This window comes from Aspergillus neoniger, assembly GCF_003184625.1.
Source record: "Aspergillus neoniger CBS 115656 unplaced genomic scaffold BO87scaffold_6, whole genome shotgun sequence".
Lineage (NCBI taxonomy): Eukaryota > Fungi > Ascomycota > Eurotiomycetes > Eurotiales > Aspergillaceae > Aspergillus > Aspergillus neoniger.
Genome location: NW_020291134.1, coordinates 793,662 through 821,274, shown reverse-complemented (window position 1 = coordinate 821,274; position 27,613 = coordinate 793,662). Strand labels below are relative to the sequence as shown.

The following is a 27,613-nucleotide window of genomic DNA, read 5'->3' as shown; positions in this document are numbered from 1 at the left end:
GTAGATATAAAGGCCCTGAAGCATGTATACAGATATCTATAGAATATTACTTTTTATAGAATCACCCTGGCGGTCAATCATATTAAAGGAATTGAAGTTTATATAGATGCTGCTCATGCTGATTATGAAGATAATAAGTTAGCAGAAGAATATATTATCTTTTATGCAGGAGGATCCATTACCTAGTTATTAAATAAGTAAACTATTGTTGCACTATCCTCTACTGTTGTAAAATACTGCGCGTACGATGCTGCTGTTAAAGATGTTCTATATGTTAAGAAGTTAGTGCAGGTATTTAATCTTAAAATATCAGATAATAGCAAGATATCCCTGTTCACTGACGCTGCTAATTTGTTATGAATTCTTAACCATGGTATTTATACACGGTCTACTAGATAGCTAGATAACCGCTACTTATTTATGGCAGATCTCATCAAATCAGATATTATATTGATCTAATATGTTGCAGGCACTAGCAATCCTGCAGACGGCCTTATGAAACCACTGGATTAAGAGAAGTTTCATGTCTTCCGGAATCTACTAGGGATGATCTGATTGGCTACCCCCCACAGCATCTAGGAAATGATACTTAATATACAGAAAATTGCCTATCTAGAAAATACTTATGGCTTTATTTAATATCTCTCTGCATGCTTCTTCGCCTAGAGGGCCGTGTCGAGGCATCTGTTGGAGTAGGCGAAGTCATGTGCCAGGCGCTCAGGCCGCCCATAAACGACCTCTTGCTTTGTTTACTAGATCACCTAGATAGCTACTAATTCAACTCACACTTTTGCTGCATTTTTTCGCGTTCGTTTGCTTGCTTTCGCTGTTTCGTTGCTTTGCTAGTAATCACGCGCCTCAACAGATACTGTATGGATTCTGACGCTGTCATTCTTCATAAATCGTGAACCTCAACAAGGGAGCGGACACAGTGGGACCTTTAGTCGTATCTTCATTGCTGTAAGCTAACCTGGGTTGTCCGGGTGGGGCCTATGAGCAAAGGCCGATGCGGAGATGGTCCGAACAGGCCCAAACCTGCGGGTTGTGCCATCGGGCCCTTGAGCGGACAATCTAAGATCTGGTAAATAAGGAACGCGAAAGCTCATCACAGTAAGGTCTCAGATGGAATTGAAATAGGGAATAAAAGAAAGGTGTTACTGATCTGGCACTCGCTGGGTAACTGCTTTCCTCATCGTTCCCCTTCCCCGGCTGTCCGCGGCATTCCGTTCGTTCCTGAGCCAGAACCCTAGCTTGAGCCAAGATGTAACCAATCTATGTCACTCCGGTTTAGCTACTAATATTTCTCTACCCCTCATTTGCTGCAGATCAGTACCCTCGCCGACGTTTCGCCGGCCTCATGGCGTTAGCTTAATTGATCTTGCCTTGCAATTAGCCGATTCAATCCCTGTCTTTTCCTCATAGCGTAAGACATAATTTGCTCTGCTTCTGTTGCCTGATCCCGGTCGCCGTGGTGCCATAAGATCGTCCTCTTTCCTTTTTCATCACGGACTTATCCCCGTCTATGCGTTCCACACTCCTGCTCCACTGACTCAGTCATTGCTTCGGTGTGTCACTGCAAGGATCGCACGCATAGGACTGAACTCGTTCACAGCTTCTGCCGTCGCATTTATACCCTGCAATGATCCCTCGCTGAGTAGGGATTTAGGTCTTGCTTTTCCAGTGCAAATCGCCTTTCTTCCAGCTGCACACCATGCGCCACGGCATCGGATTAGCAGCGGCACTACTAGCACCAACCCTACCTGTAGCACTGGGTCAACATGTTCGAGATTTGAGCAGTGTGCAATGGTCTCTCAGTAGTCGAGCCTTGAATCGGACAGTTCCTGCTGAATTCCCATCGCAGGTTCACTTGGATCTACTAAGGGCCGGAGTAATTGGTAAGTACTGTTGGAAATCAAGTCCCTCTATTATACATCTGCTGACTACCCAATAGATGAACCGTAAGTGATTTGATCTGCGATGAACCCGAATGAGACACTAAATATTGTTGCAGATACCATGGATTAAATGATTTCAATCTTCGCTGGATCGCCGCCGCCAACTGGACTTATACCAGTCAACCCATCAAAGGCCTGTGAGTAGCAATTAGTTCTATGCATTAAGTACGTCAACACTAAAACTCAATAGCCTGGATGATTACGACTCAACGTGGCTGGTATTCGACGGACTCGACACTTTTGCAACCATCTCGTTTTGTGGTCAGCAGATTGCGTCAACGGACAATCAATTTCGCCAGTATGCGTTCGATGTTTCCACCGCTCTAGGATCCTGTAAAGGAGATCCTGTTCTGAGCATCAACTTTGGGAGCGCGCCGAACATTGTCGATGCTATCGCCCAAGATCCTAATTCGCAAAGTAAGTTGAATGTGGGAGACCAGCAAAGCCAGGCCATGCTAATTGTTTGTAGAATGGCCTGATGATGTCCAGCTCACTTATGAATATCCAAACCGGTGGTTTATGCGCAAAGAGCAGTCCGACTTTGGTTGGGATTGGGGTCCAGCATTTGCGCCCGCAGGCCCGTGGAAACCTGCATATATCGTTCAGCTAGACAATAAGCAAAGCGCTTATGTCCTGAACACAGACTTAGATATATACAGAAAGGGCCAAATTAACTACCTCCCGCCAGACCAAAGCCAACCTTGGGTTGTCAACGCTAGCATCGACATTCTGGGTCCACTTCCTGCAAAACCGACCATGTCGATTGAAGTGCGCGACGCTCGCTCTGGCACGATCCTTACTTCACGTACTTTGAACAATGTCACTGTGGCTGGCAACTCCATAACCGGTGTCACCGTTCTCGATGGGCTCACTCCAAAGTTGTGGTGGCCGCAAGGTCTCGGCGATCAGAACCTCTACAACGTGTCCATTACCGTCAATAGTAGCGGAAACCAGACTCTGGCCAATGTAACCAAACGGACGGGCTTCCGCACCATTTCCCTCAACCAGCGCAATATTACCGAGACACAGCGCGCACAAGGAATTGCTCCTGGAGCAAACTGGCACTTCGAAGTTAACGGTCACGAGTTCTATGCAAAGGGATCCAACCTCATCCCACCAGACAGTTTCTGGACTCGTGTCACAGAGGAGAAGATGTCACGGCTGTTTGATGCTGTTGTGATAGGAAACCAGAATATGCTCCGTGTGTGGTCCTCCGGCGCATACCTTCATGACTACATCTATGATCTGGCCGATGAAAAGGGTATCCTCTTGTGGAGTGAGTTCGAGTTTAGTGACGCCTTATATCCCTCCGACGACGCCTTTCTCGAGAACGTTGCTGCTGAGATAGTATACAATGTTCGACGAGTGAACCACCATCCCTCCCTAGCTCTATGGGCTGGCGGAAATGAAATCGAATCTTTGATGCTCCCACGTGTCAAAGATGCAGCCCCATCTTCATATTCCTACTATGTTGGAGAGTACGAGAAGATGTACATCAGTCTCTTCTTACCTCTGGTCTATGAGAACACTCGCTCCATCTCGTACTCCCCTAGCAGCACAACTGAGGGGTACCTCTACATTGATCTTTCTGCTCCTGTCCCTATGGCTGAACGTTACGACAACACTACCTCCGGCTCATACTACGGCGACACCGACCACTATGACTACGACACTAGTGTGGCTTTTGACTACGGTTCCTATCCGGTAGGCCGCTTTGCGAACGAATTCGGCTTCCACAGCATGCCCAGCCTTCAGACATGGCAGCAAGCCATTGACACTGAGGATCTTTACTTCAACAGCAGTGTGGTAATGCTCCGCAACCACCACGATCCCGCGGGCGGCCTCATGACAGACAACTACGCGAACTCGGCCACTGGCATGGGCGAAATGACCATGGGCGTGGTAAGCTACTACCCGATCCCGAGTAAATCCGACCATATCTCCAACTTTAGCGCCTGGTGCCACGCCACCCAGCTCTTCCAGGCAGATATGTACAAGAGCCAGATCCAGTTCTACCGTCGGGGAAGTGGCTTGCCTGAGCGACAGCTTGGCTCTCTGTATTGGCAGCTCGAAGACATCTGGCAAGCGCCGTCATGGGCAGGCATTGAGTACGGGGGCAGATGGAAGGTTCTACACCACGTTATGAGAGATATCTATCAGCCTGTTATTGTCTCACCTTTCTGGAACTATACTACAGAATCACTGGACGTCTATGTTACTTCCGACCTGTGGAGCCCTGCAGCAGGTACTGTGGACTTGACCTGGTTGGACCTGTCAGGTCGCCCTATTGAGGGTAATGCGGGCACGCCGAAATCAGTTCCCTTTACTGTTGGAGGGCTCAACACCACTCGTGTCTATGGCACAAATGTTTCTTCTTTGGGCTTGCCGGATACCAAGGATGCCGTTCTTCTGCTCTCGCTCTCGGCTCACGGACGTCTTCCGAACTCAGACCAGGCCACCAACTTCACTCATGAGAATCACGCTACGCTTTCCTGGCCAAAGGATTTGAAGATTGTTGACCCTGGACTTAAGCTGGGATACAATGCGAACAAGAAAACTGTCACGGTGGAAGCTACATCCGGTGTCTCACTGTACACGTGGCTCGACTACCCAGAGGGTGTGGTGGGATACTTCGAGGAGAACGCGTTCGTCTTAGTACCAGGGGAGAAGAAAGAGATTGAGTTCAATGTTCTGGAAGACACGACCAACGGGGCATGGGCTCGTAACATCACTGTGCAGAGTCTCTGGGATCAAAAGGTTCACAGTTGATTATCAACAACATCCACATAGTCACAATACCAAGCATGTACATGTCACCTCACGACTTGTTCTCTGTTCTCAATTATCTTCCGATCTGCATGAATGTCTGTTTTCCTCCCAGGAGGAAGATAATCCCTCGACTCACCAAGCCTGATCACCTTCGTCAACATAGAGTAAGTCAAGTCAGCAATAAGTCTAAGTCCATGATCTGCTTATTTATAAATTGATCAAGCTACACATCCACCTAGGGCACAATAGGCCCCCTCGCCCTTTTCCACGGAAATCCTTTCGCTTGCGGGTCTGGATTTCCTATGGAACCCTGCGGTATACGTGTTCTATCGCAAGAGTTGTATTCAATTGCTTGAGTCCATCGGGACTTCGTTGTCGACTGAAAATCCGATTCCTTGAAAGAAGGAAGAGGCGTATCATCTGCATGGGGATGTGTTTAAGCATGATCGTGGCAGGATGTCTGATTGAGTACAGGCAATGGGATCCTGGAGCCCCACGGCGGATGGACACCGGCAGATAGTCCGTAAAAACTTATTCTGCTCGTAGGTAATATCTTATTGAAGAGTAGCTTCTGGGTTGTATTAGACGACCCTTTATGCCGATTATCAGTTCCTCTAGCCAGGCCAATCTGTATTTACCATTCGTTCTTCACACACATGCAGAAAGTTAATCATTGCTGAGTTGTCCTAGGGAGGGTAATTATTTTAAAATACTTTCCTCTTTCTTTCTTTTGGGGATTCTGCTAGCTTAGACGCAAACTGACGAAAGTAGTAAGACAGGGCGCCAATCATGTACAGCTACATGACCACCTGATCCAAACCTTGCATAAGCGATCCAAGGCAGCAACACATGGCTTATACATCTCGGTACTGCACTTTCAGTATCTTTTGAGAAATCAGCCTTTTTCTATATAAGTATCTAATAGCGTTGATATGGAAGAATGTCGATGTAAAAGTCAAACATAAAACGCTTCTCAGACGGTCTAGCCCTATATAAAACAGAGCTAACTGTGCATCACAAAAGTCCACAGAAAGGCAAGCGTAATTTCACACAACGAACGCACCGCATGAATCCTTAAGATAGGTATACGCTCCCACAATTAGACAGACAACAAAGGTGGGTAGTACGGTGCGCAGACACAGAGCAAAAGCCGGGCTCTGGGACATCTTTTTCGTCTGGGGATACTATGCATGCGTATTGCGTTAGATACCCCATATGCTTAACTCTGATAAGATCAGCACACTCACCTCATAGACCCACCCGTCGAGACCTGCAACATGCGTCGTCCACCACATGTAGAAGGAGCTCCAGGGGTATATCATCCAGTTACATCCGGTTTTAGGATCGATAAACCACTACATAGATCATGATTAGCTAATGCTTGGAAACGCAATGGGAGAGTGGCGGAATCAACAGCGATGGACAACCAGTTGAGGTAGGAGTTCCTTACACTGCGGCATGTGTTGTTAAACACTGTGTTTTTCAACGCTCCCTGCAACCGCTGGTTGTATGCCTTTTCGCTCGACATATCGGGTTCTACGGACACAGCTGATCCGGCTATTATCGGTTTAATGATGCGGATGATGAGGTCGGTGTAGCTGTTTCACGGTTAGCAAGCTTTGCTCTCCATTCCCCATTTCTGGTAGGCCAGAGCATTGGTCCGGAGGAACGACTTACTTCTCTATAGAGAAAATTGCAGATGTATGTCCGCGACCTGAATTGGGACCCAAAATGTAGAAGAAGTTAGGGAACTCAGACATGCCGATACTTTCGTAAGCCTTGATGTGCCCGGATTCCTTCCAATATTCTTGTCGACTGCGACCATGGCGACCGCACAGCTCGGTGTCATATTGGGTTAGAGAGAAGCCGTTGGCTAACATGATAACATCTGCAGGGTATGTTGCTCCTGAATTGGTTGATACTGAGCGTTCGTTAAGAGCGATGACCTCATCGTCGGTAAGGCGGACATTATCTCGGTTTAATGTTGAGATGTAGCCGTCGTGGTCGAATACCCTTCGCTGTATAGGGATATCATCAGTCTGGATGTCATGTAGTGCGTAGTTACTCGAGGTACGTACCTTGCAACCGACTTGATAGTCGGCCAGTAGGAGTGGCCAGTACTTTTCTTCAAGTTTGGGTCAGGATGCCTCAGACAGCTTTCAGGACTCGGCTCACCTGGTGCGTTTTCTTTGATGTAACGCTCGCTTATTTCGGCAGTTTCTCTTCGCATCTTCGCCCCAGTCTTGGTCAGGTTGAACTGGGGTGTCGATGTTTCGAGGTATAGAAAGATTAGAAATCTGACAGCGAGAAGCACACCGGGTACGTAGCGGAATATAGTCTGCCAGAAAGGGCTGATGGTGGTGTTACACCCTCCTGGGAGGAAATATTGTTTTGACTGAGTTTGCATCATATATTAGCGAAGTCACCCTACAAGGGTATAGAAATAGGGAACTAACCCTCATAAATTGAGTGATTGACCGAACATCTTCTGCTACGGCTGGTACTAGCTGTGTTGCTGAGGCTGGACAGGGTCAGTTGAGCAATCTACAATCACAAATAGAAAGGAAGCTTACCTCCATTTCCAAGCACGATTACATTTTTGTCCCGCAGAGACACGTTTTGATCCCACCTGGCCGTGTGAATAATATCTCCCTGGAAGCGATCGATGCCGGGAATATTCAGCGAATTCGGATTTGTCAGTGCCCCAACTGCTGATATCAACACGTTACACCGTTGTGCATATTCCTGTTCAGTAGTAGTACTCCTCAACCTGACCATCCAGGTCTTGTCGTCTTCCTGCCAGGATGCCCCTACCCATTCTGTACTTCCGACCAGGTGACGGGACAGCTCGTACTCTAATACCACATTGTTGATGTATTGTAGAACCTCGTCCCGCTTCGGAAAGAAGTTCGAGAAATTTGGGTTGGGCGCAAAGGAGAGGCTGTAGAACGCGGCCGGGATATCAACTCCACACCCTGGGTCTGAGAAGCTCATGTCAGCGACCGCGTTTTCGGCTGGTAAAAAACGAGCGTATATTTGATAGTACATTTGTTTGCTAGCCACGTTCCACCAAATCCAGCGTCTCGGTCATATATAACAAAGTCATCGCACTTTAACTCTCGTCTAAGTTGGCATGCCATCGCCATACCGGAAAAGCCAGCCCCGATAATGATGACCTTGGGGGAAGAACGAAAGGCACTGGAAGCCATGGTAAGGAGAATCTTCCTCTGCTGGAGGGGTAAGAAAGGACCAGTTGAGCGGGTTTAGGGCTTGGGACCTTTCTATGAGAGGATTATGGGAGGTATGGTACATCAAAGCCTTTGGGGATTTGGCTCTATGAAATCATGGTGGTACTGGCAGTCAAACATTGATCTATATAGGAAAATTATAAGATTATCTCAGCAACTGCACAACACCGCTCATCACTGTTCGCAATACGCCTTCTTCTTTTGGAATAACTCGAAGTTTCTTGGAGCCGTATCTACTATCTTATTGCTTACAGCTGGCCCACCAAGTTGGGCTGGCTGGGACCACTGCTGAGCGCGCCACGACATCACACCGCAGTTGGCCCCCAAAACGTGATAGTTGAAGTTAATTCGTTTGTCCACTCAGGTACCATTTACAAAACTGATACCATATGATAAATTGATTAGAATAATGTCTTATCTGTATGATGTCGACAAGGGCACGAACAGTGGAGGGTGGGTAAGACGCTTTCCAAGCACTATTGATCTACGCCCACTCTTACCCCATTCAGTTACTTCCACATATCGATCGTGAATCAGAAATGCTTACTTTTTACCGAAGTTATGTTAGCATGGCGGGGCAGCTGAAGCGACAAGGTCATATCTCCGATGCAGCCTCCATCGTAACCCACGATCGGGCTCTGCTGCGGGCACCAAGTAGATCGGCACAAACGCTCCCTCGCTCCACTACACACCATCCCGATGACACTATTCCGTAAGGAGACAACAATATATTGACTATGGGTTCATCTCCGCGTCATCTGCCAATTATATACTCCTGTATCAGAGTTGCGGTCATGATTGAGGGGAAAATATTCCGATGACACAGATTGGGTGCGTGCTGTTGATAGGACAAATGCCAAGCAAGGGACACCACTAGGACGGAGTATCCGGTCGAAATCTTGTGTACATTATCAACCGAGTTGTTATTGTAATGGCTTGGATAATTGTCAAATCGAGTGTAAATTTTGATTTGTGACTTCTTGATTAATGATCTACCAGTGGAGATCAACGTCGTTGTTGCCACCAGAATAAGCTCAGTGGGGTGAGACCAATCCACTCTGTGTATGACTCCAACCGCAAATCATACTCTATTCTTTTCGACGCAGCACGCACTAAGGGTTTTCGTCTTCGGCAAATACTTAAGTACAATCTCGGATACTATGCCGTCGCGTCGGGGCTTTCATCCTCCGCGGAGCCCAGATGCTGACTGCATAGGCCCGACTCGCAAGGACTTTCCTTTTATAATCCGCATGTTTTGACAGGGCACATAACTGTTTCGGTCTATATCACCATACCTGTCGATAATGTGTCCTGAATCAGTGGACTGCATGATGCATGTCGTTTACGCTGTGCGCGTTGCCCGACACCCTGCATGTTTCATATTTCCCATCATATGCCAGTTACTATGGACATCCGAGATCGATGTCCGTAGTACGTGCCTTTCGTCATCCGCAATGCTCAGTTGCTTTCATGGATCGCCTGTGAAATAACCGTAAAGTAATACCGCATCAACACGCAAGGTTCCGCGTAGGGCACTGTGGTTGACATGACCTAGTCGAGATTCGCAAACAGACAACATAGGTACGAGGTAGGACATCTCCCTCACCATTTTGGACATCTCTGCTGGTCTTAGTTTTTGATATGAGTACAATGAATTCAGCTGCTCACAGTTACTGATCGCTCATTTCGTATTGTCAATGAGATGTTTTGCAGCCCCCTCCATCGGAGAGGAATGGCATTTCTGACCATGCTGAAAGACCATACTGAAATACCCAACCTTCTCGGAGATGGATCCATTTGCATCCATGAATGTTCAAAGTTGCTTACCCATCCGCATGTTCGGAGTTTCCGACGTGCGTACGTCCCTAGTTAGGTGGATGCAGCTGTCATACCCTAGTAGCAAATGGGATGAGACGAATCATTCCGACTGCCCAGTAGCGGTACTACTTCACCCTTCTGCCAGCCGAATGACATGAATATGCCAGCTGCGAGGCAGTGACATACCCGACTGCAAAACTTCCGACTTTCTTTTTGGACGTTGTATGCATGTTGATGTTTCTGGAAGTCAGGAGGCGGGCTAAGGCTGGTAAAATGATTCAGTTTCGTGATCTATAGGTGGCTTTGAGGGGAGGGGTTTAAGTACATCCGGCATTTATACCAAGTTAGCATCAGGACCCTTGTGACCATCACAATCTTTTCAATCAGCATCTCGTCGGTATCTTTTGTGGCATCATGCCTTTTTAAGAATTTTGCGTACTTGGTGTTCGTTACAGCGCATTTGATGTCGAAGATGACAGATGTTGGATTGCGAGAGATCTTAGGCTTGTTAATCTTCCTCGCGGTGTCTAGCATTCTATTCATATTTATTAGACTGGTTATTGCCGCCTTATTGAGCCAGCACTTGATTGTACACAACCCTCACGTGAGACCAGATTTCCTAGGCAGGCCTCTTATGTTTCCAGCCAAGCTGTCTCATGCACGCAGGTTTCCTGCAATTGAACGATACAACTACTGGTATGACTACTTCATGATAGGGATTCCAGTGGGGTTTCGCGGTCGGATTGGAAACCTCATCTCTATTGACAATCAGCCCACGTCGGAGAGCATTCTGGAGAAATGCTGGTTTACAATCGACCCGGCTTACTATCTTGAACCTGGGAGTGGTGACCGAACACTTGAAGAGAAGTTGCATATCTTCCTACATAATCTAGTACTATTTGAGTCCTTCCTCCACTTTTTGGAGCTCAAAACTAAGTTTGTCAGGGCGAGAACCCTCAGGAATTCCCATACGCTTACATGATCAGCGTCCCGCGGTTTTATGGTGGCAGAAAAGCGCAATCAGGTACTGGTACATCTATTCACCAACGCGAGAGTTGACTGCAATGATTATGGAGATTAACAACTCTTTTTACGAAAAGAGAAACATTTTTTTCCGCTTGACTGAAGACGGCATGCCTGTTGATGAGACGCCACATCTTCCATCGACGATTATAGCCTCGGCCAAGGGGACCGGCGAGACGGTATCTCTCTGCTCTCTCTCCCCTGCTTCGAAGAGAAAATACTACAAAGGGTATTGGGATAAAGTAATTTTTGATTCTCCTTTCGAAAAGGTTGGAGGATACATGCTTGCAAAGACTGTGGACATTCTCAGAGGGCCATCCCTCCAGTCCACCTTGAGCTCCAACAACCCAGATGGGCAGGTGAAAGTCACAAGTCGTCTCGCCTCTTGGGGTGATCCCGTCAATCCCTTGATGGCTAGTGGTTGGGATATTGCTCGTTTTATTGCTCGTTGGACACATGTTGGAGCATTGTCTGCGCCTCGCATTGTCAAGGAAGCTTTGCGGGTCCGCTTTCGTGGCAATCTGAAATATCTCCAGAGACCTGAGGTCCACCCTGGGACAAATCCACGAGAGGAAACTATTGTTGAGAGGTTAGTCAGATCTCCCTGTGTTCTGCATATATGTTTCTAACGTCTTACATGTGTGGCAGATCTTTGGAATTATTCTTTCGAGAATACCTGTCTCAACTCGCGGCTCATTGTACATTTCCATTGTGCATTGAGTACATACCCCCAAGATCGATAAACTTCGATCGCCTTACGTTCAACTCTCCTATTCCCCCCACATCCCACCCTAGACCCGTCCTGAAAATCGAGACTTTGACACCACGGTTCTATACTTCATTTACAGATCACCCAGACGCCAAAACCGCCTTTGTTAGAGAAACAGCAGTGCGTCCCCAAACTCGGACCCAGATTCCCGCTACCTCAGCGTATCCGATCGCTCCCTCCTAGATAAAATTCTTGCTTCTTCAGGCTCCTCCATAGAGGCGGGCTTTGAGAAAGCCAGAAAGCCCAAATCAAACCACCATACAGACCGAGATGGGATAGCAACAGCGCTTCTCAGATTCATAATCTCAAAACTGCGCAGCTCTCCTCAGGAAACACTCATCGATCGATTCGTCTTTCACGACCACGGTCGGTTTTCACCATCCCAGCAATGGACTTACCTGATTAGTGTTTTACATTATCATCTGTCGCTTTGCCTTCCCATCGAGTCCCAAGCCATTGTAATGCTGGGTTTCATCACTGCCCGTGCAATAATAGTTGACGGTCTATTGAGCGCTTTCTACACCCTCTGGGCGCGGGAAGGTCTCGCAAACTGGGTTCGTGATGAGGCGCGCATGACTCCTGTTACGGGCGCGTTGGCGTTTGCGGGTTGGGACATGCTCAACAACTATATCGGGCATTATTATACTAATCCATTCGCATGGGGGGAGGGTTTGTAACATGCCAATGCCGGTAGGCAGGATGATCTCGCATGGGTCTGGTTCGATGTTATACTTGTGGCGTCATTTGAGAAGTAATGTTACCTATAGAAGAGTCTGGAGTAAACAATGTTTCAGCTAGGTCTCAGTCAAGATTGGTAGTAACACAGAATGCACAAGCTCATGCAAACATCCTAATCACTAGTAGCACGACTCACTATGAGGTACCTGCCATAGAATCCAGATGACAGCACGGTATGATGAATATACTACCGATAGAATGACACTTGCGGCGAGGGATATTAGGGCAGAAGCAGTTTAAAAGTCCCTATGGCAACCAGATCCGACAGCTTGAAAGCACGAGAACAAAGAATGCCCGCTTACAGGAGTCTTACGGACAACCTACTAATTATCAATCAAAGAGGTATTGTGATTCCCAAAGGTTACATATTGGGTCACACGGCATCGGAGTAGTTCTAGGTGAAACAGTCATGATTCTTTAATTCCCCTGTTCTAAGGTGAAGTAATTGCGATCGGGCAGTTGGAGGGCTAGTCTCGGTCCTTCCGCTTCTGGAATCCCGACCACGCCAGTTCTTCCTTGATCTTTGAATATTGCAGATTCTTGGTTCTGCAACTTACTTCAAGCGGTAGTACCAATTGGAACGCTCTCTTGGTTTCGGCTGGAACCATATGAAATGATCTGTAACATACACTAGGTCTTTGTCGGCAAGCAAACTGGAAATGTGAAGGCTCACTTGAATGAGGACAGGCAATAACTAAAGCAAAACTCAGTCAGAACTAAGCGTACTTTTCGGTTAGGACCGCTTCATAAGGCTGACACTTGGAGAACACCGACGAGGAATATCATTTCCTCTGCTGGAAGAACGGAACATCCCGCAAGTGCATTTGGCACTAAGCTTTAGGGGAATTTTGTAGGGCGGGACTCCACGGCCACCAGGCACGGAGGTATAAATTAACTGGGCGATGTCATATATGAATTCGGCGTTGACGGGTCTCTACCTTCAACTTGGTCTCCGTGAGAAAGGGACTGGTCCCAGAATGTCCTACACATCCATGCTTAATTCATCACTCTTGTCTTCTCCCGGTCGTTCCGTCAACATGCTTCATTTGCTGGTTCTCTTGGTCCTCGTTGCTACAACTTTTGGGTACCGTCTAACTGAGTACACAGGCAATCGCTGCACAAAAGCTGAAGCTGGATTCCATCGGCTTGCAGGGGCTACTGCGTGCAGCAAACTCAATACTATTGATGCAAAGTCAATACTAGTGAAGGTTGATCATGTCTACGACGACCAACATTTAGTTATAGTGTACGAGAATGACGACTGCACTGGATCCATCCTCGGAATCATCGAGAACATGAACGGCTGCTTGAACCTCCATGGTATTAACAATGTCGTCGGCAGATCCGTAAAGATTATCCCCGGCACCGTGGAATCCACGGTATTTGCAAATGAAGGATTTGAGACCAATTACCTATACAATCTTCCTGCGCAGGATAGAAGCCATATTATGGTCCCTATTGCCCATGCTTTCTTCCGCACAGTTGACATAACCAATCAGGCGGACGACGGTACCTACGACGACGAAGCCTTTGACATATTCATCACTACTGAGCTTGACCATGTCCTCCGCTTAGAGAGCAACGTCGTAATGCCTCTCCCAGAACCCGACATCGCAGAATCCGAAAGCCCAACATCCATCCATCTCGAAAGGGCCGATCTACTCGAGAGGATATCAGGAGGCATGGAAGGGCTCGAGGCAGTAGCAAATTCGTTCGCGATGCAAGTGGCAGAGACAATGAGGGTCATCTATAATTCGTCGGCCCACCTTAGACAGGAAGTGGAGAATACATTCAAACGTGCCGCCGAGCGAGCGTCGAGCAGGGGAGATTTTGACTTCTTGCACTCCCAAAAGAATCAGGGGCGTCTGGTCAGGAAATTGATTGACTCGGCTCAGTCGCAGGGCCTTACCAACGCGCAATGGAATTTGAAAGATAAGTGTGGTAGGACGTGGGAGGTAACACTCAAGATGAGAGAGCATAATGAGAATGAGGGCGGGTCATTATGGGGTTGGTAGTACCATTCGTCTCATTTGGATGTTCTAGTCTGTCTATTCACTCCCCAGACATGGTGTCTCCCAAGAATCTGCATTTCAGCATCATCACAATTCACCAGTTATGCCTCTGCTCAGCATTGGCAAACCAAACTTACTACATACGAACAGAGTTCTTTGCCAACAGTCAGAAGAACAAGCGACACATCAAATAGAAAATCAAATCGACATGTATCAGTTGTCTTCCCTCCCCCAAGCGAAGTTGTTTACATCATTTAGTAATCTTAGAATATAATGCTACTAAACCGCTTGACCCACATAACAAGTCCGATGTGGTGTAACGGCTAACATCGCCGTCTTTCACACGGCAGCTCGGGGTTCGATTCCCCGCATCGGAGTTTCTTCTTTGGTTTTTCTTTGCAGTAAACAACAACACTAATTATCACAATGGAAATTCCTTTTCGAGATAACTTTCTTTTTCTTCAGCTACAATGACATTCTGATTTTGTCTTTTTTTGCGCTCACTGATATACTCGACAGTTTCCCGCTACACTACAAACTAGTACTCACGCTACGTTGGGTCAGAATTGATCTCGTCTTGGTACTTGAGCGGTAACAATCATGATTAGGGCGCCGTTATATATAACGAAAGCTACCCATAACAAGCACTCAAACCAGGCAACCATAGAAGAACCGATATTACTATCTAAAGATTATGACCTAGAGTATTCAACTGAGATCCTAGCCCATGCAATGAGTATCAATATTATACCCAAAATATTTATAAAATGATAGGGAAAATGAAGATGCTACAAGGGAAACTCCTAACAACCACTCAATCCACCCCCCAATAACGGCAAAAAGACCAAGTCCCTAGAGCCACCACTATCACTCTTGAATCCCTCCAAGTAAGCAGCAACCCCATCATCAATCCCATACTCAGCTGCCATATCCAACCACTCATTCCATCCCAGCTGTTGGAATTCTACCCCCTCCTCTTTCTCCAAGAACATCCTCAAATCACTCGCTTTGAACCGCTTCTCCCCACAAACATGCGAGTATTGTACTTCAACCCCACTAGCATCATCACCACCAACAAATTTCCTCATCACCATTTCAGCCGCTTTCTCCACCCCGATCAAATCAATATAACCCCTCCAGGACCCAGTCTCAGGGATAGCTCTCATCCGCCGACTCAGATCCAACACAGATTCAATAACACCGCCACTCGTCGCTGAGATGGCTACTTTCCCGTCTCCAGTAATAGCTGTAAGACGATAGATGCACACCGGCACATCAGTGTATCTTCTACTAGCCTTCTCAAGAAATACCTCGCTGGCCCATTTACTAGCAGTGTAGCCCACCGTATGTCCACTAGGTGATCCGTCCATGGGTGGGGAATAACTGGCTACCGAGGACTCAAGGAACTCGTCCTTCCCAGATAAGGATGTCACACTAGCAGTGGAGATATAGTGGAAGGGGATGCCGCGGGAAATGGCGAGATTGAAGAGGAATTTCGTGGAGTCGACGTTGGGAGCACGTAGCGCCGAGTACGGCTTCAGGAATGATACATCGGCGCCGTTGTGGATGATGCAGTCGACAGTGGAGGCGAGGTGAGTGATTTCGGCTTCTTTGAGGCCGAGGGTTGGATGGGAGAGGTCGCCGCTGTAGAGATGGACTTTAGGGGATGTAAGGTGCTCAAGCTGTCGGGGTGATCCGTCTGCGGTGGGACGGATAGCGAGGCAGTGGATGCGGGTTATGGAGGGTATTGAGAGAAGGTGATTAAGAAGAGCGGTGCCGTAGAAGCCTGTTGCACCGGTGAGGATGACCTCTCGGGGTGGATTGGATGGTTGGTGAATGTGAGGATCTAGGATGGTGATGGGGTTGTCAAAGGAGCTGGGAATGGCGGTTTCGGCCTCCCAGTCGATGAGAATGGTAGGTGCTGGCGCTGGTGGAGGCGGGGATGATGCTCGGTGCGCGCTTGTGGCCGCTCCAATCAACTGGGCCATCTCACTCAGGGTTGAGCATCGGAAGAGATGCACCACGGGTACGCTGACCTTTGTGATTGCTCGAATACGACCCTGTAGCCTTAGGATCTGCAGCGAGTTGCCTCCCAGGTCGAAGAAGTTCGACTGCGGTGTGATGGGAAGCCCCGTCGCTGGGAGAAGTTCCTGCCATAACTCTTTCAATTTCATCTCAATAATGTTTAGCGCTCCGGACGTAGGCGATGCGCTTTGCTGTTGATGGATCTCGAGTCTCGCCAGGGCTGTACGATCAACCTTGCCGCTGGTGGTCAGCGGGATGCGGTCGATAGCCGTGATAACTGTAGGTTTGGCGTATATGGGAAGTGGAAGGCCACTGCGCAATGTATCGAGGAAAGAGCCAACACTGGCCGGAGAGTCAGAGGTGGAGAAGACCACAAATGCTACGAGGTATGGCTCAGGGTGGCCCTTGACGATAATTGCAGCCTCTCGTAGAACACCCTGGGACGCCTGGACAAGCACACTGGAAATTTCCTCAAGTTCCAGACGCATTCCTCGCAACTTGACTTGGGAGTCCCCTTTCAGTCGCCCGCGGTACTCTAGGTCACCGTTCGGCAGGATGCGGCCGTAATCTCCAGTCCGATAGATTCGGATGCCGTTGAAGATGCGGAAACGGGCAGAAGTCTCGTCTTCACGATTCCAGTAACCAGATGATGACACGGCGCCCCCGCTAATGCAAATCTCGCCTGGCCATCCAGCGGCTACCGGCTGCAATTGATCGTCTAGGATGTGGATCGTATAAGTTGGCAGCGTTTGCCCAACTGTGATTGGATCGTGACTGCCATAAAGATCATTTCTCTTGTAGTGAATTTCTCCCATCGTGCAGGCGACAGATGCCTCGCAAGGGCCATACGCGTTTATAAGTTTTAGACCGGCGATATTGAGTCCCGAGAAGCCTTGAAGTGTGCCAGAACTCATTTTCTCCCCACCACATAAGGCATACTGCCAAGATGTGCACTTCCTGAGCACGGAGGCAGCTTCACCAAGCCACAGGGCATACTCGGACGTGACGCCAAGAGTAAGACTGACCTTCTCACGTACCATCAACTCGGCAAGCTCTATCGGATCCTGACGATTGCTGGTCATGACAAGGGTGCCTCCGTGTAGCAGACTAACGCAGACCTGGAACAAGGATGCATCGAAGTTGTGCGAGCTCTGCTGCAAGACGACCGGCTGATCAACGGGGAATACTTGTTGCACTGCTGCAAAATGGCACAGTAAATTATCGTGGCTGAGCAAGACTCCCTTGGGCACCCCGGTTGTTCCGCTAGTATAGATCAAGATGGCCGGGTCCTGCCCGGTAGATCGATCGTAGTCCAGCGTGGCAGGAGATGGAGGCGGCAAATGCATCTTGAGTTCCACAACTTGGGGCCCGTGATCTGCCATGAAATGCTCCAGCCCCGCTTTCGAGCGGCACACTAGAGCTGCGGGACTACAGTCTTTCAGGATGAGGGACAGCCGCTCGACACCATGCTCGAGGTCTGCAGGAACATAGACTGCCCCAAGCCGCCAGATAGCCAACAGGGCGCAGACGGTGTCGACGGACGGCCCGCAGGCTACCACCACGAATGCTCGAGGTTGAACTCCGACTGCGAGGAGAATGTCCATAATGGAGCGCACTCTGCTCTCCATTCCGGCGTAGGTGAGTTCTCTCCCGTTAGTATCCTTCAGTGCGACTGTGTCCGGATAAGTTGCTGCGATTCTGGCAATCCACTGGGTAAGCCGATCAGGCTCTTTCTGGATGGCGCTCAACTCCGCCTGGCTCGTGGGCGGCTGACTCGGGGCCTTCAGACACAACGGCTCCAGGCATCGGTACTGCTCTAATTTGAGATCCGAGTTCAGGGACACGGAGCCTAGTAGTCGCACATAGAGGTCCAACAGGAGCCGAACATCATGCGCGTGGTACAGGTACTCAAGAGCCCCGAAGGTAATGACCGTCGTGCCGTCAGGGTTGTCTCGGACGGTGATGACCAAGTCATGCGGCTGACGAGCATCCTCAGATGTCGCGTACTTCAACACGGCCTCATCAAACATGATGTCGTGCGTGACACCAGCGATGTAGTTGACGACAATATCACAGGGACGGGATGATTTTCCACTACCGTGAGCCTGGCTCAATGCTCCCAGCACGCGAGACCGGGTATCCTTGACTAGGTCTTTGAACCCTTGCGCCTGTTGTGGTTCGAACATCAGCGGCACGACCTCCACCATTAACCCAACGACCCGTTCAAAGCGCGGATCATTGCGATTAGCGTGGGCGATTCCGAGATAGAATCGGTCTACCTCGAGGGTCTGTTGAAGGAGGAGCTGAATGGCAGCTAGGTGGATGTGGAAGGAAGTAGCACCGGTGCGGGAACTGATGAAGCGCACTCGACTAGCGTCGTCTTTGCCTAGGTACGAGCTGACGCGGATGGTCTCATAGCTCGTGCGCGTTCGGGTACGGAATCCTGTTCGAGCAAATGGGAATAAGGGTAGATCGTCGGGCAATTGACCATCTGTGTCTGTTGAAGATGGCCCTTTATTCCATGCGGGTGTAGTAGCTTCGCTGGTCGAATCCTCCTGGTTGCAGAACGCGCTGTATTGAGCGACCACTGGCGACAGACTCTGACGATCCTGGTAGGCGGCAGCAATCTCGCGGAGCACCATTTGCCAGCTCACGCCGTCCATTATAATATGGTTATAGCCAAAGATGATGGCATGGCGTGCAGGTCCGTGGCTGAGGATAGTGATTGCCATGGTCTGGCCCTTAGCGAGGTCGAACGCTCGGGTTTTCAGGGCTTCGAACTCTGTTGCAATCAGGTCCTTATCATCACTCTTCATACCGACCTCCCTCCATGTAATCTGGGGCTGGCCCAAAATCAGGCGCCGGGGAACTTGATCGTGGAGATCAGTGACATAGGCGGTTCGCAGCGACTCGTGCCTCTGCGCGATCTCGGTGACTGCTACTTGGAAGCGGACCCGGTCCAGTTGGCCATGAAGCTCATACTGGATTGTACAGTTGTACATGGCGGGATCATCCACGGATTGCAACATGAACCAGATCTTTTCCTGCTCAGTGGACATTGCCGCCATAGTCGGAATGGACTGGCCAGCGGCTGGCAAAATTTGGGAAGAAGTAGGGGTCTCAACGGCGTGGCTTGTCTGCGATGATGTGTCACTGAAAGCGGTTTCCTGGGTGCGGGCGACCGTTGAGACCGTTTCAGTTGCTTCATCCTCCTGCAACCGAGGAGTTGGAGCATCTAGTGCTTTCAGAACCTTCACACTTTCGACGGTTGAAGACACCTCATCGCTCTCCGCTGCTCTAGCCCTGAAGACGTGCTCGGCTGCCTCACGACATACACCACGGACAGAGATGCCATTGAGGATCTTCATCACAGAAACCTGAAATCTCAGCTCTTGGAAGAACCAAGTCTTAATCTCGATAGCGAGCAGTGAGTCAATTCCAAGCTCTGAAAGGGCACGCGTCACATCATCGATCGGTCCGGTAAGCTGGAGTAAACTTTGTAGTCTCACAACGAAAGCCTCTTGAATCAGGTCCTCTGCAGCAATCAATTCAGAGGTACACCGGAGCTGTTCCCCGAGGGTCACCGCAGCGTCTTTTCCGGCGCCTGCACTCCAGTTGATATCCTCTTCGGGAACTTGGAAGTGTGAAAACCGGGGATCGTGGTACCATGCCGGCCGCATTGTGCCCCGGGGAACATGGAGCCCGGTGGAAAAGCAAGGGGAAGAATCGGCAGACATGCCTGGGCGACCCAACCACATGGCTTCGGTAAACATGCAATGGAAATCGGGCTCAGCGATGGGCATTAATCCTGCTTTGCGCAGTGGCTCCTCGTAAACCCGCTCCCGCGAGACTACACCGACGCCAAGGATCATGCCGATGTCGAAGCAAGATCCTGCAAGGCCGCGCTGGCGGCGCTGTTCAGCGAGTGCTTTCATATACTGTAGTGTGTTAGATAAAGTGGAAACAAGAGGAAGTCCTGCAAAGAAATATTCACTCACCATATTAGCAGCAGAATAATTACTCTGCCCGGCATTCCCAATAAGGGATGCCGTGGAAGATAGCATAATGAAGAAATCGAGCTCATTCCCGGAGAATAATTTGTCCAAGTTTTTGCTTCCCCTAACTTTGGGTTCCAGTACGCGAGTGAAGTCTTCATACGCCATGTTGACAAATATTGCATCAGCCAGGACCATGGCCCCGTTCACAACGCCGGCAATCGGCGGCATGGATTGCAAAATGGTTTGATGTGCAATGCGCAGAGCCTGCATATCGCAAACATCTAAGGGTAAAGTCATCAATTGGCAGCCAGATGATTGTTGTAGTTCTTCATGCCACGGCACGGGCTTCACGGACCGGCTCGCGATGACTAGATGCTGTGCACCGTTGGCTACCAGCCACCGACAGAGAGATTGGCCTAGTTCTCCGGTCATTCCGACTAGGAGATATGTTGCGTCACGGCGGAGGATTGTGCTGGGATCTAGGCGATGAACGGTCACATGGGGGTTCTCTTGGGGAGTGTAAGACTTGACAGCGCAGGCTGAGTGACTATGAGGAACGACAGTGTCGGGCTGCATGATACTCTGCAGGGCTGCCGAAGATATCAGCCACTGGGTCCAGAGCATGTCCAGCGCATCTCTAGATGACTGGGATGGTGAGAGAACATGGCCAATTGACGCTCGCTCTGAGAGATAATCCTTGGCGGAGTGGGTAGCACATGTCCTTGGGATCGCGGCGAGGAGACGGTCATGCAAAGGTTGGAACTCGGTGTCTAGGTTGATGAATTTGCTCACGCCTTGTGGCAACATAGACATGAGATTCCGTGTTGGTGTATGTGGATGCACATATATGATCGACTTGTCCCATTCCATGGCCCCCTCATCGGAGGTGGCCAGTATGAGTGCCCGTTGGTCAAATTCTCTGGACATGGCGAGGATTCTTAGTAGCCATGGATCATTCGTAAAAACAAGTGTAGTGGAATAGCAAAGAGATGCCTGAACGCGCTCAGATATGTGCAATGCAACCAGAATGCTTAATATTTCAGGGGCACTGATTGTGTGGTTTTGACGGGGACCAATGTCAAGGATGTCGTCTCGTTTGCATACCACAACTGTCTCTTCAGCTGACGAGGAGATAACCAATCCCAAACGATCGCTCCCTGTACTGTTGACATTCACGATACAGAGATACGCGTTAACTTCATTGGTGAGCTTAAGAGCATGGGCGGAACGCGCAACAACACTGGCCACAACCTCCCGCTCTGAAGCAGTATCGGACTGCTTTGCCAATGATGCATCAAGCCCCAAAGGTTGTTCGATAGCCCGGAAGGCTGAATTAAACCGAGCATTCATGTCTTGGGCATGCTTCACGCGGGGGATGTAGGGCAGGCCATTCTCAAGGGAGACCTCCCGCTCCTGGCACAATAGGCTAGTTTCAGCGCTGACAGCATGGCTGTGTTGGCCATGATTAACAAACTGGGCAAACCGAGTTGCAATCTGGGTGATTACATTTTCATCCACCACGTCAATGTCGAGAAAGCCCAGTTTCAGACCCTGCAATTCTGTTTGCACAACTCGCCCCAGACCAACGGTCATGGCACTATAAGGATCACCTTGTTTGAATCCTCGCGTCACCCAGTATACATTGTGAGCATCTTGAAAGAGCCTCTGGAGCGCCACAAATTGTTCGGCACTGAGGTTCTGGAAAAGGGGAGCATCGACGTCAGTCAGGCATAGAACATGGCTAGGAATATTCTGCGATTTGTAACTGCCAAGATCCTCAAGAGAGGCGACGTTGGTCAATCCCCGCTTCCACTTGGACAAATGGCTTCGAAGTGCTTGCAATCCTTGGCTCCCAATGCCAGTGTGGCCTCCAATGATGAGGACGTGGTTCTTATCTACGGCCTCGTTTGTTTGGTCCGGATAAGCAAGCGGGTGCTGGAGAGACTGTAAGGAGGCATCCATGGCCCGAGACAGAATTAGGGAGTGGCAGTGTAACCGCGGATTTCCGGAGTCATAGGCAACACTATCCAAGCCGGAAAATCCGGACTGCTGAAGAAGCGCTTCCCAAATACGTTCTGGTTCAGAATTGATTCCGTGGTCGTCCACGAGGCGCCCTTGGAGGCAACCAGCGAAGTTGCCACGCCCTGTGATAGAACCGAATAGCAGGAAGCCACCGGTCTTCAAGACGCGACGGCAATATTCTAGGGGAATCGAAGCAACCCCCTCACCCAACACGCCAATTTGGACAATAACCATATCGTATAAAGTCTCAGGTGGTGACTTACCCAAGTCCAGGGTTTCCACTTGCACAGCATCACCGTAAGGCTTAAGGCGCTCCTTTGCAGTCTTCAATGTTTCTGAAGACGAGTCGGTGAGTATGAGAGACGTGTAGTTACCATTGATAGCGTCCAGTATGCGTCGTGCAACAGATACATCATCATTTCCGCCGAGGAAAAAGAGGATTCGCATGCGAGGATACTTGTGCGTCACCTGCTTCACAGTGCGCACGACATACTCTTGCATTCGCTGGGCCCCGGCGCTCGTCTTCCAGTACCGGCTCTGTGCCGCTTTGAATGTCGCTTGGGCCACGTGTACCTCAGTAGGAGGTGCGAAATGAAGATATATGGCCTTTTGAATCAACTGCAGTTCCGGAGAGACTATGTCGCCAATTACCGGGGGTGTGCCATCAATAGCCTGACGGGCGACCGCCTCAAATTGCCTCAGGATCGTTGAGTACTCCGTGTTCGGCTTATCGAAGGAGACGACCATTCCTGCATCGATGTCAATCTCCCAGTGAGTGCGGTGGAACATAGCACGGTCGTCCTTCTCAGTAGTGACTGCTAGCGCAACACACCGCAGCGACTCAATTTGCATTACACAATCACCGGCTGTAGTATAGACATCAATGTCACCCACCATGTCTGACGGGATTGTCCGAGTGGGAGTCGTAGCCTTTGTGACATAAGATTCGACCTGGAACGGAGAGCCCCTAGAATGATCCGTGTGGGCGATGGCTGCTGGGTTGAATCGTATAGATTGGATTTCCCTTGGCAAATGAGGTGTCCGAAGGCTCCTACAAAGGGTGTAAGTAAGTACAATAGGAGGGTAATGTAGGTTTGGTAGGACATACTCATCATCCGGAGATGCAAAGGCCACGAAAAGGGTTTGAAAGTATGTATCCAAGACACCCGGGTGCATGAAGGAGGAAGAAGATGGCACGTGGGCCACCGTTGCCGACGCTTGGAACAGCCTCCGCTCGCTGGCTAGCAGAGAATGAAACGGGCCAGTATAATCTAAGCCCAGCTGGGACATGGACCCATAAAAGCGTTCGATGTCTACAGGGGAGTTACCCGAAGTCTGTTGCTGCTTTCTGGGCAGAACAGTGAGGTCAGGACTTCCCATTTCTAGTCGTACGCGGGTGGTGAATCTAGTTGTCAATGCATCGGAGCCATCGACGTGACCAGCGGTGCAGATAAAGCTGAGATTGACAACTTCCAAGACTGACGACTTCTCTGACTCTCGTGTGAAATTCGGGCCGAGCTGGCAATGGAGTTCTATACCGTCGGCGCTTCCATCGATGCTGATCCCGCGACGGATATCCAGATCATGCAGCTCCAGGAGACGTACGGGCTGTGGGTAGGAGAAGCGCAAAGCTGCTTCCATGGCCATTATGCAATATCCTGCAGCTGGGAATAGCATCTCACCTTGGAATTCGTGGCCTTGCAGCCATGGGATCTCCCGGGGTTGCAGGATATTTCGCCAACGCCAGAATTGCTCAGATTGCTCCACGCAGACGCCGAGCAGCTCATGAGAAGGTGCCCGGGTGCGATATTCTTTCGAAGCGCGCGACTCCCGCCAGTACGGTCGCTCGTGATCCCACGGATAGCTTGGAAGGACCTTAGGGAGCATCGCTGGCAGGGTGCCGTCTCCTCCATTGATGAGGCTCTGGAATACCCGGAGATTGACAGAGGATGGACCGCAGAGCTTCCATACCTCACCAAGACACCTACTCAGACGAAGAACATCATTTTCTCCACGAGTCAGCGCACCTAGGTAGGTAGGTACGTTCTGCTGGAGCGCCTTGAAGGTCTGTCCGGCTGGACCAGCCAACACTGGATGAGGACCAACCTCAATCACGCAATTAAAGGGACCATGGTCTCGGATGGCCTGTGATAAAGCATCCGAAAACAGGACCGGTTGAAGAAGATTCTTTAGCCAGTAGCTGTCGTTCACGCAATCCGAGCTGCAATCCATTTCGAAGCCATGGACAGAGGATATCCAGGTACAAGACGGGCCAGAGGTGCGGTATGCAAAGTTGCGCGCCTGGAGAGCTTGCATGTAAGGCTCTGCACACGGCTCCATGAAAGGCGAATGGTAGGCCTTATCGACCCGAAGTATGCGAGCGAACTTCTGTTGGCGGGTCAACTCGTCTCTGGCAACCTCCAAAGTGAACAAGTCTCCCGCCAGCGTGGTCGAGGAGGGCGCGTTGCTCGCAGCCGGAAAAATCTTCCCAGCATACTCAGGTTGGGTGCAGAAGCGGGTGGCTTCATTAAATCCCATCCCCACGGCCATCATTGACCGCTTAGGCCCGCCCTCCCCAGGGTCTGCACGCGGTGAGTAGAGGCCGCGATAGTAGGCAATTGTAATAGCAGCTTCCGCCGTGATGCAGCCTGCTGCGTAGGCCTACAAGGCGGTTAAGTCAGATTGGATCTGGGATTGTCACGATGGCAGTGGACCAACTTACGGCACCTATTTCACCACTGCTATGTCCAACCACCACGGAGAAGCGAATGCCAACACTGTAGAGCAGGTCGACGAGGGCTACTTGAACAGCGGTAGTCAGTGGCTGGGCATACGTTGACTGCTGACACCTAGATGTGTCCGGAGCAGCGAGGATCTCTTGCCGTAAAGACCATGTAGGAGGCTCTGGCAGCTGCTGGAGCATATCATCGAGGCGATCAATGGTCGCCGTGAACGGACCGGGCCGAAGCAGCAGCTCACGACCCATGGTGGGCCATTGCGCCCCCTGACCCGTAAAGACTCCGAGGATCGCGGAATTGTGGGCCTCAGCACCTCCACCGGAAGGCCCGGGCTTCCACTGAGGGTCTTGCAACTGCTGTAGAATTGAGTTGTGGGAAAGACCAGTCACATAGTGCTTGAAAGGGAGATTCGAGCGTTTCTGTAGCGCCAAGGATACTGCTTGCATGTCGACTGAGGGGTGGGTGGCGATGAAGCCAGCATATTGCTGTATCAAGCGGGCCAAGGACGATTGGGATGAGGCGGAGAATGGCAGGCTAATAAGCGGGCTTTCAACCGCCGGCTCATTCACTGGTTTTTCGGAGCCTTCTTTTGCCCCCCCATGAACGGAAGGGGCATAGTGTTCGAGAATCTGTTATTGGCATTAGCGACCAGATCATCGGAAGAGACATGGTGGCTTACACAGTGTGCATTAGTTCCCCCAAAACCGAAGCTGTTAACTGAAGCACGGCGAACCCGCGCCGGTGGCCATGGAATCGGTTTGGTGGGGACATGAAGACCGTCATAGAAGGGTACAATGTTGGGATTTAGCCGCTTGAAATGTAGGTTCGGTGGGATGATCTCATGCTGCAGGGCCAAGGATGCCTTGAGCAAGCCTGCAATTCCAGCAGCCCCCTCTGTGTGGCCGACAACTGTCTTAATGGACCCCACATACAGCTGGCTCTCTTGCACCTGACAGCCATCATTGGATTCGGGGAAGAACGCTGAATGGATGGCCTCGGCTTCAAGGGGGTCGCCGACGGGCGTCCCCGTTCCGTGAGCCTCAAAGTACTGGCACCTGGACAGGATAAATCAGCAAATGGGAGACAAGTGATGAGTGTGTAACATACCGATCAGATGCCTGGGTAGGGTCAAGTCCAGCACGTCGGTAGGTCTGACGAATCAAATCAGCCTGACTGGCCGAGGATGGCATGGTAAGTCCGTTCGTGCGTCCATCTGAATTCACTGCCGTTTCCCGGATCACAGACTCAATGGGATCCCCGTCGCGGAGGGCATCACCGAGCCTCTTGAGGATCACTACCCCGACACCTTCACCACGAGCATACCCATCGGCACTGGCATCCCACATGCGGGACTTGCCTGTTGGCGACAGCATGCGCAGATTCGACTCGGCAATGTACATCTCAGGACCAAAAATAAGATTAACACCCGCTGCCATAGCCGTGGAGCACTCTCCTTGGCGCAGGGCTTGCACTGCTTGGTGGACAGCCACGAGACTAGAAGAACACGCGGTGTCGACAGTTACCGAGGGCCCTTTCCAGTCGTAGAAGTAAGACACCCGATTGGACAGAATGCTGCGTGCTGTACCTGTGGCATGATACTGCGCGAGGGCCTCCGGATCCCTTAACTGGACGTCGAGATAATCGGCACACATAAGGCCCACGTACACCCCTGTGGGAGTCCCTCGGAGAATGTCAATCGAGAGACCTGCACTCTCTAGAGCCTCATAGGTGACTTCGAGCAGTAGGCGATGCTGAGGATCGATGGCCGCCGCTTCTCTGGGATTGATATTAAAGAAGTTCGCATCAAAATGACGGGTATCGTCTTCGATGAAGTAGGATTGTGTGACATTGGACGTGCCATGATGAGACCCGTCTGCGTTCCAAAACCCATCCACGGAGAATCGGTCCCCAGGAATCACCTTTCCCACATTTCTGGGATGTATGAGAAGATCCCAGAGCTTCTGTGGGCTGGTAGCGTTTCCGGGAAAGCGCGATGCGCTCCCAATGATGGCAATAGGCTCTCTTTCTGGTGCCATGATGTCCCCGGTTGCAAAGTCAATCAATCCACTGGAACCAGCGAGAAAGATAATGTACAAAAACGCACGGGCTACACAACTCCAAGCCCCTCACATCTCCAAACACTGTGAGCGGGGGTATGTGGAGGAACTCATTCTACCCTTGTAGTGTTGACGGACTCCGGAGCCAACGTACCTCGCCTGTGATAATCCGCGGAGCCTCTCCCAATAAGGCAGGTTCCGACTTGTCCGCCAATATTGGTAGGCAGTGCAATTTGATATTATCTACGAGGCTAACCTCGCTAATAGCTTGATTCGGGGAGATAGCTCCAAGCACTCCGTACAGGCGGCTAGTACAGGGCGATTGAGGCAGTATACTGAGCGAAATAATGACCCACTTAGACGAATATTTAGTTCAGACCAATCATACTAAAACCTCACAGCCCCCATTCTGTCATGTTTCGTACCTGTTATGACCATGTC

General features: G+C 50.1%; 5 protein-coding genes and 1 non-coding gene across 6 annotated transcripts; 4 read left to right on the top strand and 2 right to left on the bottom strand.

Moving 5' to 3' along the window:
* Nucleotides 1–1,711: 1,711 nt before the first annotated feature.
* On the top strand, nucleotides 1,712–4,724 carry BO87DRAFT_301268 (beta-mannosidase mndA; the record flags this gene model as incomplete). The annotated part of the gene is made up of 4 exons (XM_025619157.1): nucleotides 1,712–1,899; nucleotides 2,012–2,092; nucleotides 2,146–2,372; nucleotides 2,425–4,724. The coding sequence occupies 4 exons, from the start codon at nucleotides 1,712–1,714 to the stop codon at nucleotides 4,722–4,724; spliced, it is 2,796 nt and encodes a 931-aa protein (XP_025482997.1).
* Nucleotides 4,725–5,770: 1,046 nt separating this feature from the next.
* On the bottom strand, nucleotides 5,771–7,933 carry BO87DRAFT_394482 (flavin-containing monooxygenase; the record flags this gene model as incomplete). Its single annotated transcript, XM_025625123.1, has 9 exons — nucleotides 5,771–5,908; nucleotides 5,972–6,079; nucleotides 6,175–6,322; nucleotides 6,402–6,742; nucleotides 6,803–6,849; nucleotides 6,900–7,119; nucleotides 7,181–7,245; nucleotides 7,298–7,705; nucleotides 7,771–7,933. The coding sequence occupies 9 exons, from the start codon at nucleotides 7,931–7,933 to the stop codon at nucleotides 5,771–5,773; spliced, it is 1,638 nt and encodes a 545-aa protein (XP_025482996.1).
* Nucleotides 7,934–9,759: 1,826 nt separating this feature from the next.
* BO87DRAFT_450670 (uncharacterized protein) lies at nucleotides 9,760–12,259 on the top strand (the record flags this gene model as incomplete). Its single annotated transcript, XM_025628427.1, has 5 exons — nucleotides 9,760–9,825; nucleotides 10,218–10,682; nucleotides 10,777–11,402; nucleotides 11,462–11,641; nucleotides 11,704–12,259. 5 exons carry the CDS (start codon nucleotides 9,760–9,762, stop codon nucleotides 12,257–12,259), a joined length of 1,893 nt encoding a protein of 630 aa, XP_025482995.1.
* Nucleotides 12,260–13,357: 1,098 nt separating this feature from the next.
* On the top strand, nucleotides 13,358–14,335 carry BO87DRAFT_450669 (uncharacterized protein; the record flags this gene model as incomplete). Its single annotated transcript, XM_025628426.1, has 1 exon — nucleotides 13,358–14,335. The coding sequence occupies one exon, from the start codon at nucleotides 13,358–13,360 to the stop codon at nucleotides 14,333–14,335; it is 978 nt and encodes a 325-aa protein (XP_025482994.1).
* Nucleotides 14,336–14,637: 302 nt separating this feature from the next.
* BO87DRAFT_t90 lies at nucleotides 14,638–14,709 on the top strand. The gene has a single exon. It is a non-coding gene; the product is annotated as a tRNA-Glu (tRNA).
* A 346-nt stretch (nucleotides 14,710–15,055) lies between these two features.
* BO87DRAFT_456545 (polyketide synthase) lies at nucleotides 15,056–27,345 on the bottom strand. Its single transcript, XM_025628736.1, has 6 exons — nucleotides 26,223–27,345; nucleotides 25,795–26,170; nucleotides 25,100–25,744; nucleotides 23,486–25,038; nucleotides 20,356–23,428; nucleotides 15,056–20,295 (listed from the first exon to the last, which is right to left on the bottom strand). The coding sequence occupies exons 1-6, from the start codon at nucleotides 27,149–27,151 to the stop codon at nucleotides 15,136–15,138; spliced, it is 11,736 nt and encodes a 3,911-aa protein (XP_025482993.1). The 5' UTR covers nucleotides 27,152–27,345; the 3' UTR covers nucleotides 15,056–15,135.
* Between the last annotated feature and the right edge of the window lie 268 nt (nucleotides 27,346–27,613).